The 17,936-nt window shown below is 42.8% G+C and overlaps 1 protein-coding gene across 21 annotated transcripts in view; it reads right to left on the bottom strand.

The window, feature by feature from the left end:
- Positions 1 to 9,463, bottom strand: part of camk2g2 (calcium/calmodulin-dependent protein kinase (CaM kinase) II gamma 2) — a 63,905-nt gene extending 54,442 nt beyond the window's left edge. For 11 of the 21 annotated variants that reach the window (XM_046401903.1, XM_046401909.1, XM_046401904.1 and 8 more), the window contains exons 1-2: positions 9,263 to 9,462; positions 7,951 to 8,045 (exon numbers count right to left, since the gene is read on the bottom strand). In XM_046401903.1, the coding sequence (XP_046257859.1) occupies positions 7,951 to 8,045; positions 9,263 to 9,327 (160 nt within the window). In that variant the 5' untranslated portion in view covers positions 9,328 to 9,462. Of the gene's footprint in view, positions 1 to 7,950; positions 8,046 to 9,262 lie in introns of all 21 variants that reach the window. The other 10 variants (XM_046401895.1, XM_046401896.1, XM_046401897.1 and 7 more) reach the window with 3 other exon arrangements.
- Between the last annotated feature and the right edge of the window lie 8,473 nt (positions 9,464 to 17,936).

Here is a 17,936-nt window from a genome sequence, read left to right as displayed (position 1 = left end):
GAAGTGTTGGCAGGCGGCCTTCCCTCTGAAACTAACTTGTTAGATTCCATGCAGCGACGAGCACACGCGATTACTCTTCCGATTACTTTTTCATCCAGCCTATGAATTTTTTGTGACTGTAGAACGTTGGAAAATAGCGACAAATTTTGACGTCTTCAAATTCCTTGTTGTAACATGCTAACCTAACCGACAAATATGCAGGTGTGAAACAGAGAAAACAGAGACAACAGGGTGAAGCAGAACATCAACACCATCGCACTGAGATGAATTTAAGTTGTTGGTTCCAGATTCTCAAAGGATTTGTCACTTTCATCAGTTCTATTTAATAACCCTGGAGATTTGGATTGTTGGTTGAATAAAATAAACAATTTATGGCTCCATGACTTACTGTTTCTGCTGCATAGAAACAAACAGAAACAGTTATTTTTTTTAATCAAAACTGCCAAACACTGACCAGTTGCAGCTCATCAAATGTGAATATTTTCTAGTTTTCCTTGTCATATATGATATTGCGCTGAAAAGGTCAGACAAAACAAGAAATGTGAAAATGTCAGCTTGGGCTTTGGGAAACCGTAATGGGCATCTTTTATTATTTACAATATCAATCAGCACCCGTCCTTGTCCAGCACTCTATGGCAAATGAAAATTTTATACAAGTTGGCTCCCACATGATGCCATATGCTTCAGACAGGAGGGATAATGATGAGCAGCTAAAGAGAGAAAAAGAGGGCAAATCGAATATGACAAGAGGACACACACACACACACACACACACACACACAGTGTTATTTCCCAGCCTTGATAAGAAAAGAGGAAGGTTTGCATGCTGTGGGAAGACTTACACCATGAATGTGTAACAACGCACTGTTTCTGCTTCGGAGCAACCCTGACTGTCTCACTCTCTCTTTCCATATCTCCATCTTTCTCTTTCCATATGTGACTCTCTCTCCCTCTCATCAAATATTCACAGTTGGTCCCATTAAACATTCACGGCGCAGCGCTGCTACGTTTATCTGCCCTCCGCCAATCAGCCTCCGGCGAGCGCACTAGAAGCCCACCAAAAGCTGAAAACACACACACACACACACACTCGTCTGCCTGCGTGGCCTGTGATGTGGCAGCATCGCAGAAAGGGGAGGAGACGACTAGAAAGAGGGAGAACAATGTGGCACGAGAAAAAAAGAGACAAAAAGAACGGAGGGAGAAATGACACCCACCAAAGACAAATCAGATGAGGAAAAGAGGGGCCGAAAAGGAGCGAGAGGGTCCACTCGTCAGCTCTCGTCCATGTTCACTGAGAGCCGAGCAGCCTCGCACCTCAATAATTCAAGAGCAGGACGAGTGCCGCAAGCCTCTCGCTCTTCCTCCTCCTCTCTTTGCTGACATCACAGGGCCTTACCTAATAACTGGGTAAAAATACTCGCACTTCACAGTCCGACACAATACGGCACACACAGCTGTAGCTAAAAATAACGAGACATAGTCGTGATGGATCACACCGTCAGCGTTTCCTTTGGGGGGGTCTGTGACGTCCACACAGAATGAACAGTTTCAGACGTGTTCTGCCGTCGTCTGAGAGAACAGATGTGCTCTCGCTTTAATCTGTCCAGCTGTTTACTCAGGCTGCGTAGCGGCACATGTTTCACGCGCAGGTAAACACAACCCAAAGCATATTTCTACACTTCAAGTCTGTTTTCTTCTGTTTCAGGCACAAAACTACATTGACTGTTGTGTTGGGTTCTGACCTACATTCAATACTGAGGTTTAAGTCAATTAACTACTGAGAGAAGCAGCGAATATTCACATATGCTAAGACGGAACAAAACATTATTGGCTTTTGTCTTGAAAAATGACTGAAACCACTAACGTATTATCAAAAACACTGGCAGTTAACTTTGTTGTTCATCAATCAACAAACCTTTCATCTCTTTGCACCACATCACTTTGGATAAGCACTTTGTGAATTTATTAAAGAGCTAACAGCCACTAACAAACCCTGTAAATAAAACAAGAGCTTAAACTATGATTTGATTAATCGACTAGTCGATTAAGAAAATTAGCAACCAAAAATCCTGGTAACCGATTAATCGTTAAAATAATCTTTAAAGCAACAGTGCAAAAATTTCACCATTTCACACGCAAGTATGTGCTTGTTTTGTTCTGACTTCGATGACAGAATATTGACTCATCGTAACATGGGAAACATGTCAGGGAACGAGGCTGTGCTCAGACAGACATTAGAGTGCATCCAGAAATGGATTATAAGCTCCTGTGCAGTGTTACTCATGAATAGATTAATAAAACCAGCCTTCCTGGGTTACATCTTATCTTCTTACAGGTACCTGCAGCAACACGCCTTCATCACTTTGTGTCTTTTCAAGGCAGCCACTAAGTATTCATTTAATTAGTGTGGCTAACAACCACCAAAAATGATTCCGACGTACAGAATGAATCCTGAGACTAAAACTGACTTTCATAAAGGGAGACCTGATTTTGCAAAAGTTAAAAATAACCTGCTGTCATGTATGGTTAATGTGAAACGCACTAAATGGTTACATTTACCGCAGCTGGAACACGTACACATTTCCAACATAAATCTGGTGACTGTGTACATTTTCTCTGCTCATGTGAGAGGAAACACTCGTCGCGGTGGTCAAGCTGACGATCTGTGACACGTCACACGTGTGCTGTATGTGTGCGCTCTGTCAAACACTACACTTCACACACTATTGGTGTTTTTTACATTAACCTGTTGCCTCACTACGAGGGGTGACGTAATGAACGACATACAGACGGGCCTGCGCCTGCCCTGAGCTTCACACAACTTTATAACGTGTTTCAGGTCATTACTTCGCTGTTTGCCACACAACTTCTCTATTCTGTGTCATCGTCGGTCTCAGCAGAAAGCTTCAAAAACCCGCCGTACGCCATCGACTCAGTGCCAAACAACAGACCGGACGCAGTTAGCTGGTGAACTCGATGAAGCTTTTAGCAGCTATAAAAGGCAAATATCCTCCTCAAGAGGTGGAAGAGACCAAAAACGGAGGTACAAGATGATGAGTATTGGATTTAATTTCACCATGTAGCCAGAAACATGATTACAAATGAAAGATAATGTTGCTGTGGCAAGTGTTTGCCTACAGGTTCGCCATATGTGAATGACGGTCCGTCGATGTTGTGTTCAGAATTCGTTTCTGCAGTGATCAGTGATCACAGCACGTTTGTTTCATTACCTGTCGGGTCAAATTATATCGCCGAAGATTTCAGCCCTCTGTGATTCAGTGTCTATGCTTCAGCTATGCTTTTTGTTTCATTTACATTATCATGTATTAGTAGATTTGCCGAAGCAGAAGATTGGTGATGATGGCCGTCTGCTCCATAAATGGAAAGCTGCAGCTGAAAGCTGAGTGGGCAAAAGCAAATGCTGACTTGCACATATTCATGTAGATATGCAAGCCTTGGCTTTTCACAATGAGACGAGTTACTGTAATGAAGCTACTGTCAGAAAGGAGATATGAAAACCTCCAAAACTTCCTTTTACTGTATCCTTAAAATATAACCACTGACTTCTCACACTTCATCTTACACGAGACATACGGAAGAGATGGCTCAACAAGAATGCCTTCTCTTTTCACAAGAGCATGTGAGCGCCCTCCACCACCAAAGTAACAACAAAATAAGCTTATGAGCACACTTCCCTTCTTAGCTTCTGCTTCACATGGTTTTTAAGGTTGTCACTGCTGTCTCAGGGTGACAATAATTGTCATTATCTACTTCTGTAAACTGATACTACACACACTTGTGAAATCCAGTTTTACAGTATTAGTAGCTTTCAGAATCAGCCTTAGACTGCAGAAACATTGACACAGTAGAGATTTACGGCCATGTGGATTTTCTCTTTATTTCTAGCATTTATGCTATGTTTCTTCATGTCATTTGTGAGTGTTTATTCGCCCCAAACAGCCTGAGTACTTTACTGTACATCAGTTGTTAGTCAGCCAGCAACAACAATATCACGCTCTTTAAGGTCACTGAAATCTGCAATTCTTAAAATATAATCTACTTTTTGAAAAATATTTTGCAAAAAAAATTTATAATCTTAACTGACTTAAAAGAAAAAAATACTTTCGAGGTTCATTAATGACAAAATGTATCCTCAATAGAAAATGCGCCTCTTAGCCAGTGAAACTGAGGCAACAACAGTAAGCAGACGTAGTGTGTTACTAACGGTGTGTGTCTGACTCGATGCACACGTGTGTGAATGTCAGTGCAGTGACAGACCACGTGTGTGTGCGAGTATCCGCTTGAACGACTCTGCGCATGCATGTGACGGCACACAACCCAGCCATAATCACTGACCTCACCGCCAGCCAACGTGCCCTCACAGAACCAGGAAGAACAGGGTTTAATCCTGCACGCACGCGCGCGCACACACACACGCATGCACCTCATACAGTAAGCACAAGTGATACTCCAAAGTTCCCTAGACATCAAACCACCAAAGCCAACATACTGTACGTTGAGTGTTTGCGGACGCTGACAGGAACACACTCGCAGAGGTCAGAATAAACATGCGCAGCCTGTGTGGATCTGTTAACTTTCAGCTCAACACTGAACTGCAGTACCGCCGGTACCAGGACTGTGTGTGCGTGCGCTGGGTACGCCTACATGAAGACAACATCATCAACACGGCCGTTGGTGTAAACAAAGGCAGGTTTTTGCTCACGGTTGTGTTATGTGGGCTACACACTGGGGTATCCGCGAACACACTACAGCGTTTAACAGAGAAGATGATCACACAAGGTTATACACAACAGTTTAACCAGATTACAAAGACTAAGGCCACAACTAATGATTCTGTTCATTATCGATTAGTCTGTCGATTATTTTCACAATTCATCGATTAGACTACAAAATGTCAAAAAGTTATTTTATTTTTACGTTATTTTTGTCCAACCAACAGTTCAAGACTTTCCATTTACTGTCATGAATTGACATTTAAGAAACTGGAACCAGTAAATGTTTGCCTGTTGTTTCTTAAAAAGTGCCTGAAATGATTTATCAGTTACCAAAATAGACGGCAACTAATCTCCTTTTGATCGACTAATCAATTAATCGAATGATAATTGCAGCGATGATGTAACAAACCAGAATTATTCTTTAACTAAAGGTACATGTCCCAGATTCTCCTCATGTTTCCTTCAGCTCTAAAGGCACGGTGCATGTGTGTGTGTGTGTGTGCGCCTGTGTCTGCGTGTGTGTGTGTGTGTGTGTGTGTGTGTGTGTGGGGTTGAGGCAGGGAGGGCATGCTTCTCGAGTTTGTGAAAAACACATTGGCAGCACCAACATGTTTCTGCTCTGATTAAGGGAGCTGAGCACTGGAGGAGAGACTAATGTGTGTGTGTGTGTGTGTGTGTGTGTGTGTGTGTGTGTGTGTGTGTGTGTGTGTGTGCCTTTCACAATGTGAAACTGCATATGGACTTTTATGCATCAAGTGTGAGAACCGTTAAGTAGGTGAGAGAGAACGTGTGCAACTGTGTTTGTGCTTAAAGTGAGAAAAGAGCAGTGTGTGTGTGTGTGTGTGTGTGTGTGTGTGTGTGTGTGTGTGTGTGTGTGTGTGTGTGTGTGTGTGTGTGTGTGTGTGTGTGTGTGTGATAATTGTGACCACGACTCAGACACACACATAAACACAAACACACACACACACAACGCAGCCTCTCTGCCAGACAGCCTATGGGATGAAGAGTTTCACCCCTGCTGTTGCCGGGTTACAAGCTCCGGACTATTGCCAACACACAAGAAAACATACACACACACACACACACACACACACACAACAGATCAAATTGCCTGACGAGAAGGGTTTTTAAGATCTTTTCCTCAATCTTTTGTTTACAGAGAAGTGAAGGAGGGGAAGGGAGAAAACATAAAAAAGGACAGAAAATGAGTTGGGGGTGTTTGAGAGAGACGGAGGTGGATAGAAAGAGTGGCAGGCGAGGGGGGGGGGGAGAGGGAGAGAGAGAGAGAGAGAGAGAGAGAGAGAGAGAGAGAGAGAGAGAGAGAGAGAGAGAGAGGAGGGGGAGAGGAGGGGGAGAGGAGAGAGAGGGGAGGGAGAGGGAGCAATTCAGCCTGCATCCCCTGAGAAAAGAGCAGCCCAATCGGTCCAAAACTGGCCCTCATCTGCTGCTCATATCATCACTCAACCTTGGGTGGCCTGGTCTGACACTTTTCTCTTGCAGCACACACAGGAGTCTGCGACACGATCACGCACCAAGACAAGAGGAAAAACACTGCCAGATCAACGCGATACATGTGCAAACACAAACGCGTGTGGCATCCAAAGCAGACAGAAACGCTGGGACTGAGCTGCGTGGCAGAAGGGATGCTGTGACACACGCGCAGACCAACAGGCAGAGCAGCGACACCGACAACAAATCTGCCGCAAATGCTGGAGCACAGGTGGTGGTATTTCAACACGTGTCAAACTGCTGCCAACACACATTTCAACAAACAAATAAGACATTTTCATATTTTGGCTTTCTTTTCTAACGGCCGCCATAACAAAACAATAACTAATAAATGAGATGTGGCATCACAGAAACATCATCGCAGTGAAGCCCCGAGGGATGAAGGCACACAAGCAGGTGGATGATCAGAAAACCTTTTCTAGATTGGCTGAACCACTTCGCTTAGAGATGAAAAGCAAAGTGACGCCACCTGAGCTCTTGGTGACAGGACTGTCCCTCTTTACTCTAAAAGTGCGTAACAATCCTTTCAAATGCACCGTCGTCACGGTTGCGCCGTGTTGTGATGTTAGCTGAGGCACCTGGTGAAGTTCACGCGGGAGCTGAACAAGCAGACGGGACAGGAAAAAAGTGTGTGAAGTGAAGTACAGAGGGGCTAACAAGTTTATCTAACGTCATCGCCATCTATTAATGTCCTCGCACTTTAGGACATGCTGGGGTTGCATTAGAACTGATGTGAACTCAGTGAATTCAGTTGTGACATAGTTCACATTCTTTTCACATGTTTAATGTGTTCTGAAACCAAGCTTGGAATTTGCTTTACACAGACTTTAAATGTTGGTTTGAATTTGACAGAAAACAGACAACCCAAAGTGATGATAATCCCTCAGTGCACAGGAATATTTAACCCCAGTTTTATAATGGTGATGATGATGATGCATCATCATTGCATTTGACTCACAGAACTTCTGTGAAAGACAAACCGATCTTTGAGAATCCCACAGTAACCACCTCGGGACTGTACTCTATTAAGCAGTCAAGTTGCAGCTCACAGCCATTTCTGTCCAGACTCGCATAAAATGTGCAGTGAAGACTGTGAAGGAATTCACAGCTACGACGAGTGCATTAGGTCAAAGTTAAAACAAAAAGTCAGGCTGCAAGTTTGGCTAACCTGAGGGTTTGTTTCCCCCTTTCATGTCATCTTATCAAAGCCGCCGTGTTCCCAAATTTCCAAAATCGACTGTGAGAGCACAGCTTTTATCAAAACTAAAACAAACTGCAGCCAAAAATTATTAAAATAAACCCCAAGTTGTCGTAAACCGGAACATTCCTTTACCTCATCCTGCAAGCTGCCGTCACAGTTGAGGATATTTTAGGCTGGAGGTCAAGCTGGTGCACGTCCAATCATTTGCGAGAAACCAACAGTAACCATAACAAACCAAAAATGGTTGCAGCCAACTGAACCTCACTGTACAATTTTAAACCGCAGCGGCCCAGCTGTGCTGAGTGGCCTCCAGCTTTTCAGGAACCTCCACTGACAAGGACAGGAAGAGCTCCTGGATCGCCGCTCTTAAGGAAATAAACTAACAAACCTCCACCGAGGAGCGACGGCAGCCTACTGTTGTAAGCTTTCAGTTTGCATAAATTCACGGTGCCCCCTGACTGCAGAGCTGAGCCCCACGGTGGATGTGTCGGCTGCACTTACCTCGGGCTGAGAGCTTTTTTGTGTTAATAATTTTCGCAGCATACTCCTGGCCGGTGGACTTCTTGACGCATCGGCGGACGACTGAGAAGGCACCCCTGGAGCAGAGGAAATCGATAACCCCGGATGACGGATCAGTGAAACCACTTCAAGCATAACAAAACTCTGTGTGTGTGTGTGTGTGTGTGTGTGTGTGTGTGTGTGTGCCACAGGGGGGAAAGTGCGTGGCTGTGCGGTGAACTCATCACACACTAAGGGCATGCATTAATCACATACACCTGAAGAGAGGGGAGAGGAAGTCAAATGCATATTTAATACAGTCTGATATTGTGTGTATGAGATGTGAGAAGAGGTCCTGGCTACGAGTGCTTGAGAGGAAGAGGAGGAGGAGGAGGAGGAGGAGGAGGAGGAGGAGGAGGAGGGGGAGGAGGTGGGGGGAGGCTTCTCATTAGCTCACAGGGAGAAACATGAGTAGGACTCCAGGAGAATGAAGCCACTGAAAGGTAGAATTAACATTTAACTGTGTCTTCTGTGCCTTTTTTATTTGCACAGACGCCCCCTTTAAACTCACTGGTAGGTGGAGCAGCTCTATTAGCCACAGATTAGATGTTACAAAGTGGCTTTGTAGCCAGGCTACACTCTCTCTCTCTGTGTCCTCTCATGTTTTAATCCTGAATGCAGCAGGCTGAGCGCGTAGCCCGAAATGTGCAGCCGCCACAGATCTTGTTCGCAGCAAAGCCTTCTCTTCATTTTTCTTTTTCTTTCTTTTTTCATTTGGTGGCTTGACACATGCAGTAGCCCCGCAGTCTGCTTAGAAACGCACAATAATAATAATAAAAACAACCGCATGATTGAACAGGAGCCCGAGGATGCCACCAGGCAACCGGTCCGTGCAAACGAGTTTGTGTGTTTTGTTTGTTTTTGCTTTTATAATTCTTTGACGCGTGCTACCTGCAGACAAATTGACAAACAAGTTGGTCCTATACGTGATGTTTCGCACCTTTACGGTCACAGAGGGAGCAGCAATGGTGCGATACACCTTTATGGACACCACATTCAGGATTAAACACAAGCCCTCTGCTGTGCTAACGTGAACCTGCTTGCAGCTTATTGTCGCCTAGGTGGTTCTGCTACCCTTCCCTGTTTTTTCCTTTTGACAGCCCCCTCTCCTGCCTTGTCAACACTGAAATAAAGGCACAATGGCAGCAGCAGCAGCAGCAAGAGAGGGGGGAAACGTGCAAACACACACACACACACAGCGAGAGAGACACTGAATGCAACAAGAGCAGCAGCAGCAGCAGTGACGGTCGCTTACTTTCCGAGTTCCTCATACAGCTGATATTCGTCTGTGAATCTGGTCGAGGTTACAACTGTAGCCATGTTGACTGAAGTGAAGGGGAGAGGTGGGGGGAGTCGCCTCGCGCTTCAGTGGCCGCCTCGCGCAGGTTTCAGGAGGAGAACTCGTGAAGGCAAGAGAGGGGGGAAGAGTGGCTCGAGCTCAGAGAGAGAGAGAGAGAGAGAGAGAGAGAGGGAGGGAGGAGGAGGGGGAGGAGAGAAGGGAGCCTGGCAGTAGTAACAAAGATCTTCTATTGAGAAAATGTGTCACTCTGCGGCTAAAAATGGAGAGAACTGAAAATGAAAACTGGTTCGTAAAAAAGTGGGCGTTAACCATCTCATCCTGCGTCTGAATGGATGTATTTTTTGTGTTTGGGACATTTTCTGTTTCATCCTTCATTTTCATATTTTATCATCAGCTTACACACGAAGAATCATTTTTAAGGTTACTCTTAATGTGCTTACAGATCCAAGAATAATTTTCAGGAAGACAGAAATAGTCCCAAAGCGAAAAACAACTACAACAAAGCTGAACACAGAGAGGTCATTGCCCACTACGTTGTCACAAGGAATTCGCTGTAGTATTTTGTATTTGCAAAAAACATTCAAAACAAATCGAAAATATCAAATACCAGAAACATATTTTAAAAAATGTGCACAAAGATTACATGAATAAAAATGGTCTTTGAGGTCAAAAAATAAAAATCATTACAGTTTCCATCAGCCTGTAAAAACCTGACTCTGTATCCATACACGGCCACAGCTGTGTGCTCTGTGTTGTTTAAACGTTATCTCAAACAAACAGAAATAATAGCAAGTAAGACCTCTTTCCTCTATCTGCTCTCTGGCATTAGTGGTAGAGGTGGGACGTAAGCCACGCGAGATCTTTTCTAGTGTATCAGGAGCTGCAGATCCCGAATCAGTTTCACCACCCCCTTCCTTCCGTCTCCGATTTACATGCACAAAGGTAAAACTGACTCCAGAACAGCTAATGAGAGCCGCATCCTTCGAAGACCAATTCATGTACTGATGTGTGATGCCGCAATATTTTAATGTTGGCACAGTGCAATGAGCTGCATGCCCACTGTACAGCGGTGTTCATCTCCTAAAATGGGTCTCAGTCATCACTCAAAATGTGGTACCAGAAGTCAACAATGATTCACCATTTGGACTTTTTTTCACACCTTCTGCTGTTTCTTTCATTTTATAAATCACATTCAACAACAAAAATGTTATCAGAACCTTCTTATGTAACAAACACCTGCTGTCCATACAAATCCTTTAATAAATCCCCACTATGAAAAGAATTATTCTTTCTCCTCAGTTTTCTGTTTCTGTAACACAGACGCTGATATGCTGTCTTGAGACAGAAAAATCTGATATTTAATCACTGAAATGTGACATTTGCCTGAGGTCTTTTTAAGACTTTTGGCATTTTCTGGAGTGTCCTTTAGTGTCCACGTCTGAGAAGCGTTTTAACATTTCTGAGGTTGATTTTAGGGGACAGACAGAGCTTAAAAATGTTGAAAAAATACAATAATACCCTGATACCCTGATTCATCTTTTTTCTTTTTTTTTTAAACATTCATTCCATAATGTCCACTCACTCTGATGTCCCACTGCACTGTTATTATCCTAAAGGCTATTTCCCTGTGACAGCACATTTGCATATGGGCTATCACCTTCACAGCTAAATGCACATTGTGTCTTTTAACACTGCACGTACCCTTCTGCTCTCCCGGTAACAGAGCGTCTCCACGAATCCCACAATCATCTATCATATCACAATTCTCACAGCGTTTCTCACAGTTCCCTTTAACTTTTCGTTACCGCCATCCTAATTTAGGATTCAAGGATTCAAGGAGCTTTATTGTAATTTTCACGAAATTAGTTTCCCCGGTCCCAGTATAAGCCCAATTGCCTAACAATAATAAATATAAATATACACAACGCTATATAATATAAAAACAGGGGAATATAAGAGTTAATGGTGATCATTGTGACATCCGTCGTTTGTCAGAAGGCAATTCCACCAAGGAATTATAAAAACACCTGAAATAAACACATAAGAGAGACAAAAACTGTCAGCAGAGAGATAATTTGACATCTCCACCAGCCAGTAGGGTCAGCTTCTATCCAACTCTCATGCAGTTTTTAGGGATTTCCAGTGTAAGCCACAGCATCATTGTATAAGAGACAGGAAGTTATATGTGTTATGTAATTGCCTGGTGCAGTGTAAAGGTTTATCTGAGCTTTCATGAATATGTCATGAAGGGTATTAATATATCCTCTTGGCACCATGTTTGTGTGTGTGTGGCTGATGAATGCAGCACACACTCCAGTGAGGCGCTGTGACAAGCTCAGAACCGTATAACATTTCTCTTTGATTTAGATAAAGTATTGGCTAATCAACATGTGATTCTAGACACTTGTGTATTTCTTTAGTTGGAGAGGACGGTCAAGTACGGCTGAGGTTCAAAGTTCATCCTTCGCCTGTGAGACAGCAGTTTGAGAAAATGATTAATTTCCCATTTTGTAGATCCCATCTGCAAAACTTTTAGCGGCAGATGGAAAGTCCCAGTTTAACATTTCAATTTCTTCTGACAGCTGCTCCGATCAATATTTTTATGTCAACTATGGTTCAGAAGACTGCCATAAAAATAAAAGCTGTCACTTGTGACAAACCCGGAGATAATGATCAGCAGTGCTACAGTTCCTCTCAGCTTGACTCGCGGGCGTTTCAGCGCCTGGTTTCACAGCTCACGCACTTTTGTGGTTCACTCTCAACTTTGTTTCTGTTTTAAAAACTACTGTACACCATCACTAACAGAGAAATTAGCAGCTCTAGAGGCCAATGTTTTCCTTTAAGAGCTACTGAAGGCCAAAACTGAATAAAGCAAGTCAGATTTGGACTTTGATTCAGTAGGTCACTAAAATCTTGACTTCCAATGAGTTCTAATTAGTCTGCTAACAACTTCCTCCCCTTAACTGGACATTAAAAACCTTAGAATGGACAGGTTTTCCAGCTCTGAGTGGTGTCTGCAGGTAATCTGTCCTTTTAGGCTGCATATAAAACCCCAAAAACCTTCACTAACAAGGTACACAGTCCTGTACTGTATATACACTCTCGATTACGATAACACTGTAAAATCATATAGCACCATTTGTAGTTCTTCACATACAATATGCATTTGCTATTCTATGTGGGTTCTTTTGTAACAGTGAAACGCCAGCTGATGACTCAGTTGAGCTGTTAGCTCTTCAGCATAAAAAGAAGGCTACTCAGGCTACTGTTTGCCAAATTGTTGATTGGCTACGCTTGCCTTTCCAGTTTGCTGTTCAAGTATGCGGCTGTTCCACCCTTTCTCAAGAAATTGTTCTTTAAACATTTCAGTCCCGTTTGCTGTTGCAGGCATTACCGAAAGATAACATGGACATTAGTGCTGTAAGGTCAATACGAATGTTATGGAAATTCTTTAATCCCAGGATGATGCTTCTAGCTTCTTGCTAAATAAGACACCAAAATGCATTTAACGTGTTCATTGTGTGTAGGTGCCAACACGTTCATATCGTTTCTCCTCTTTTTTTTATATCCTCTGAACTGTGAGTGTGTATCTGGAACAGTGTTTAGAGAGCATTGCTGGCAATAATGAGTGTTTGCAATGCGCACAGGAGCAATGTGACCAGTTTCTGCCATAATTACAGGGAGCCGCTTCGATATGAAAGCCTAATTAGTGAGGGTGCAGAGGTACCGTCGTATTAATTGCTGAATTGCTGTGTTTCCTCAGTGATGTGCCTGACAGGCAAAGTTTGGACGGGCTGTGCAGTGGCAGGTTGAAGGGTGGGTGGTAACAGTGGTAGAGAGCAGCAGTTTCCAGCATTACAAACCTTTATCTCAAGCTCAATATTCTATAGGTGCTGAGCAATTTCACATAACAGTGATTTCTCTAACCTGTTTGTTTCATTTGAGTGAGCTCATTGTTAGAAGTCTGATAATGGAAAACTACCTGGTATATTTCTATGCAAAACTTTCTCTTATGCTCTACTGTTAATCATCTCACAGACTGTTAGACTTCCCTTGTAACCTTTTGCAACCACTGGTGAGGTAGAGCTCGGGAGGAAGAAGCAGGTTATGTGATACGTGAGGTGTAAGTGAGGAGGTCAGTCGAGTGATAAGGGAGACAGGGCTGAGGTCATCTGGGGGTTTGGGTAATCTTAGGGGATTTTACCGTCTATTAAACAGAGAGATGACATTTAGGCCTTTATGCTGTGAGATAAAGATTCTCACTTTAACACTTCACTTCAGTCTTTGGTCTCCTAATAATAAATATTCACTGTTACTTTGATGAGTAATGCTGTGTTTCACAGCACTTGTTGATTTCTTGATGTTGATTTCTTTCTTTAGAAACGATAAATGGTCACCAAACTGAATTCATAAATCAAGACTGTCTTTACCCTTACATCCACTGGTGAGGGAGACGTGCAGGGAGGTCTGCAGAAGAGAAGGGGTGGGGAGTGAGTGAAGTCAAACTGGGAAACAAAATCCTGTCCTCCGGCCTAACCCATGTACACTATACACAGGCTCAGCAGACCTCGTTCCAGTGAGGTAATTGTCTCTCTGTCCTGTCTTCTCTTCGGTTAGCTCTTGTGGCTTCAAAGCTGCAGCCTCAAAAAGGCCGCTGACACATTAGTATTACTTACTGGTTATGATAAATGATATACATTAATAACAATGTTGGAAAGAATCAAAGTACATTTCTTACTCAACTTACTGTATTTCATTACCGTTGTTAGGTATGTGTACTTTATGAGTATATCCAAATTCATGCTGCGTTATACTTTTACTGCAATACATTTCAGAGGTGCATAAAGTACTTTTTATTTCTCTGCATTTATTTACTGTAAGTAGTGGTCATGTTGATTTTACATGCAATTCATAGCTCAGCTAATTAAAGATGATGTATAGTTACAAATTAAGAAGCCTTGCATAGCCATGCAGGTATTTTATGTTATTAAGCTGTTTTATTGTCCCACAAAGTAAAAAATATTTTCTGTCTTGCTAGACTGGATGCCAACATGTATGTGCACGTTATTGTCTTATGTGCATGAAATTTTTGTTTTTTGAAAAGACCATCTTTCACACACTCACATGCTCTGAAAGCTAAACCTCCCTGCAGGGATGAAACTGGAACCTCCAATGTTGTGGAGCCATACAGACCAAAGGTGAGTGACTCATTCTGCAAGAATGTTTTCAGCTTGGCTCACGGCTGCTCTACGTATCTTTGGAGAGACTCTGACCTGTGACATCACAAAACTTTTTATGGTTTTTGATGTGTGTGCGTGTGTGTGTGTGTGTGTGTGAGTGACCACTATTGTTCCCCAGCACCAACACCCAGGGGGGGTCAAACCTTCCTGTTTGCTGCTCTGAGACAGCTCACTGGACGCCGTTCAGTAAATCTTTTTTTCAAGTTTTAACCTTAACAGTCTCCCTGGGAACAGTCTGCCATGCAGGATACATTAGAGTGGATCTACTACCCTTCTTTGCCAATTACTAAATCACCACATTGTCTCACATAAGCATCTAATAGCACATCAGGACTGTTTCAGTGCTTAAGGGGCTACAATTTATGATGCAAGAGACTCCAGTGGCTGTGTCCTAATTGAGTCGTCGATGCCACTTGGCCTCACTGAATGAAAAGAACTGCATTTGCTCTCAGAGTGGGACAGCTAGCCAGATGATTCACACACACGTCCACCACAGGAAAATAAAAGTACTTCAAACATCATCATGAGTCTATTGTGTTCAACTTCACGATTTCGCCAGAGAATCTTAAGTTGTAGCCTTACCTTCGACTGATTATCCAACAGTGGATATGACAGCTCCCTCCCACGTACTGGATAACACTGTGTGTGTAAGTGTGTGTTTCTCTATGTGTGTGTTTGTGTGACACCTCCTCCGTGATTTATATCATCTGACGGTGCCTTATTTCTGCGGGCCATCACAGTATACTGGGAATCAGATGTGTGGGCATGCAACGATGGTCTTCACCGATTTCTCACATGTATGAGACTTTGAAGGGCTCCCAGCAACGTTCCTACTGTAACCCACAGCAGTCTCATCAAATCTCATCACTGGAGGTCTAGTTAATGTGATGTTAGGTTTTCTCTGTTTGTGCTTGTTGCTTTCACATATAGAGGAGGTGAACAAAGTGCCTTCAGCTTCAGTGCTCCTTGGAGCAATGTCATACAAGTCATGAACTCTGTGCAGATTCTTTGAGAATATAAAGCCTCCAGTTGTTTGTTCCAGTGCTTCCCATTAAGATGGAGGCCAGATAAACCGTTTCACACTGACCAGGACAAAGGAGCCGACATTTGAACTTCACTCTGACTCTCTCAAAGACTCTTTCATTTGTTACTCAGCTATTGACTTAGCAGAGAAAGGATATCAAACAAATCATGTTTTGCCCCTCTCTATGGCAACCTGCTTTTCAATCCACCTTTGAGTGTGAAGATCAGATCAGACACAAACATTTGATTCCTGACATGCTCAGTTTTTACGACTTGTACAAACTTGCTCTTTTCTAGCATAACACCCTCTGGAAAATGGCAAGTGGAGTTGCAAAGTGTAGCACTACAGGCTCCCCAAAGTGCTTTACAGTACTCACCTCATTCACCCACTCACACAGATTCACACACCAATAGCCATGCAAGGTGCCAGGCTGCGCATTAGGTGCAATATGGTGTTTCCTATCCAAAACACTACACAATATTTCCATGCTCAGCCCTTAACACACACACTCACACCCCAGTGGAGCAGCCATCAAGAGTAAGCAAGCAATTTGGGGTTCAGTATCTTCGATCTTCGATCGAACCACCGACGTTCCAATTACATTCATTAACTCACCAAATCTGGGAATAAAAATAGTTCCTTAAAGCCACAGACAGTGCAGGGAATTCAGAAAGTACTGAGAGACAAAGCAGCAAAATTTGATCTGTTAATGCCATTTGTTGACAATAACAAAGGCCCTAATCTTCTGACTTTTTATTTCATCCTTATTTTAACTAGTCAGTTTGTGTTATGTATGCAGTGAGACTTTTTCACTAAACATTTTAATCTGACAGCCCCCTGCAGCCCCTGGGGAAGTCTCTCTTCCCTCCTCCACTCTTTTTATTTAACTGTATGCCACAGAGCTCTGAGCAAAACATGGCTAATACTTCTAACTCGATCTTACAAATGAGCACAAACAAGTGAGTGGGATGAGGAGCCAAATGAGACAGAAGAGACAAGGGGGTTGGATTGCAGTGGGAATGAGCAAAGAGCTGAGGGATAAATGGAGGGTGGGTGACATGGAGGAGGAGGAAGGAGGAAGGAGGAGGAGGAGGAGGAGGAGGAGGACACAAGTCAGGAAGAAATAGTGAAGAAAGACAGTTGAATATTCATTACCAGGCCGACGGGGAGAAATTTAGAGCCCTGTTGCTACTGTGTGTAGTATTGCAGCTGACACTCAGATTAAGGCACATACTTAAAGACTGGGGTCAAGGAATGAGCTACTACAAACAGCAGCTAAGAACAGCGAACCTGTTAATATGGTATGTGTTATACGAGACCAAGCAGTACCACCTTTGACCCTCTCCTATGAAGCCACATCAGTAGCACAGTAGCAGGTTCACCTGTAGGCGGATACATCACACCTAATCAGACAGCATGAGCCTAAACCACAGCTTCCTAAGCCCAGTATCGCTAAGAATTATGTCACATTAGATGATTTGGCACCTTTTTTTTAGGTCTACTGCAAATTATCAGTGTCACCACAGGATGCACTTCACCTTTACCTCACCCTTTCATAAAGGGTTGAGGTAGAGGTGAACTTTTTCATGTAGAATTACTTCATTTTGTTTTTATCAGGTTTCATGCTGCTCTCTCTGGAGATATAAAAGGCATTACAAAACTTTTTCACATACGCAGTAGTGCTCTGCCAAGTGAGTGGAGTTCTCCTTCAAGTAAGTGTTTTATTGCTTTACTAACTCTATAACCATGATCCTTCCACAATCTCAACCATTTTGCATCGGCCAGGCACAGATATTGCAGAAAGGGGTAGTCTGGCTATAGCTTTGGGCTTCCGACATACCATAGATAATGCATGAAAATGATGAAATGATGAAAACAATGAAAAGTGTATTTTCCACGGTGTGCCATAACAAGCACCCATCACCTAATACAGAACACCTGTAGAATAAAAAACCCATAAAGAGAAGCTCGAAGGTCAGAGACTTTTCCAATCATTTCCTAGATAGTTCCTTGGTGCAAACTGTGTAGTTTGGTACTAATTACAGGGAAAATACAAGTAATTACTAAACAATAATAATTTTCCTTTTAAAAAAGCTACTATTTAAACACTAGTAAGTGTTCATTTATTTCTTTGAAATGTTTTACTCCATATATGTTGAAAATTAGGAGAAAAATGATTTTTTTTTTCATGTTTTGGTGTTCTGCTGAGCACTGACTAAAATACTCATCCTTTATTTTTCCTGTAATCAGTCCCAAACTACATAGTTCTCACCAGCAAAAGTCTTAAAAAATGAAAGTAAATATTTCTGTGTACAAATCGTGTGTAGTCATGAAATTTTAAACAGTGATTTTTTTTCCCCAGAAT

The sequence above is a fragment of the Scatophagus argus genome, chromosome 10, assembly GCF_020382885.2.
Source record: "Scatophagus argus isolate fScaArg1 chromosome 10, fScaArg1.pri, whole genome shotgun sequence".
In the NCBI taxonomy this organism is placed as follows: Eukaryota; Metazoa; Chordata; class Actinopteri; family Scatophagidae; genus Scatophagus; species Scatophagus argus.
This window is presented reverse-complemented; position numbering and strand designations above follow the sequence as displayed.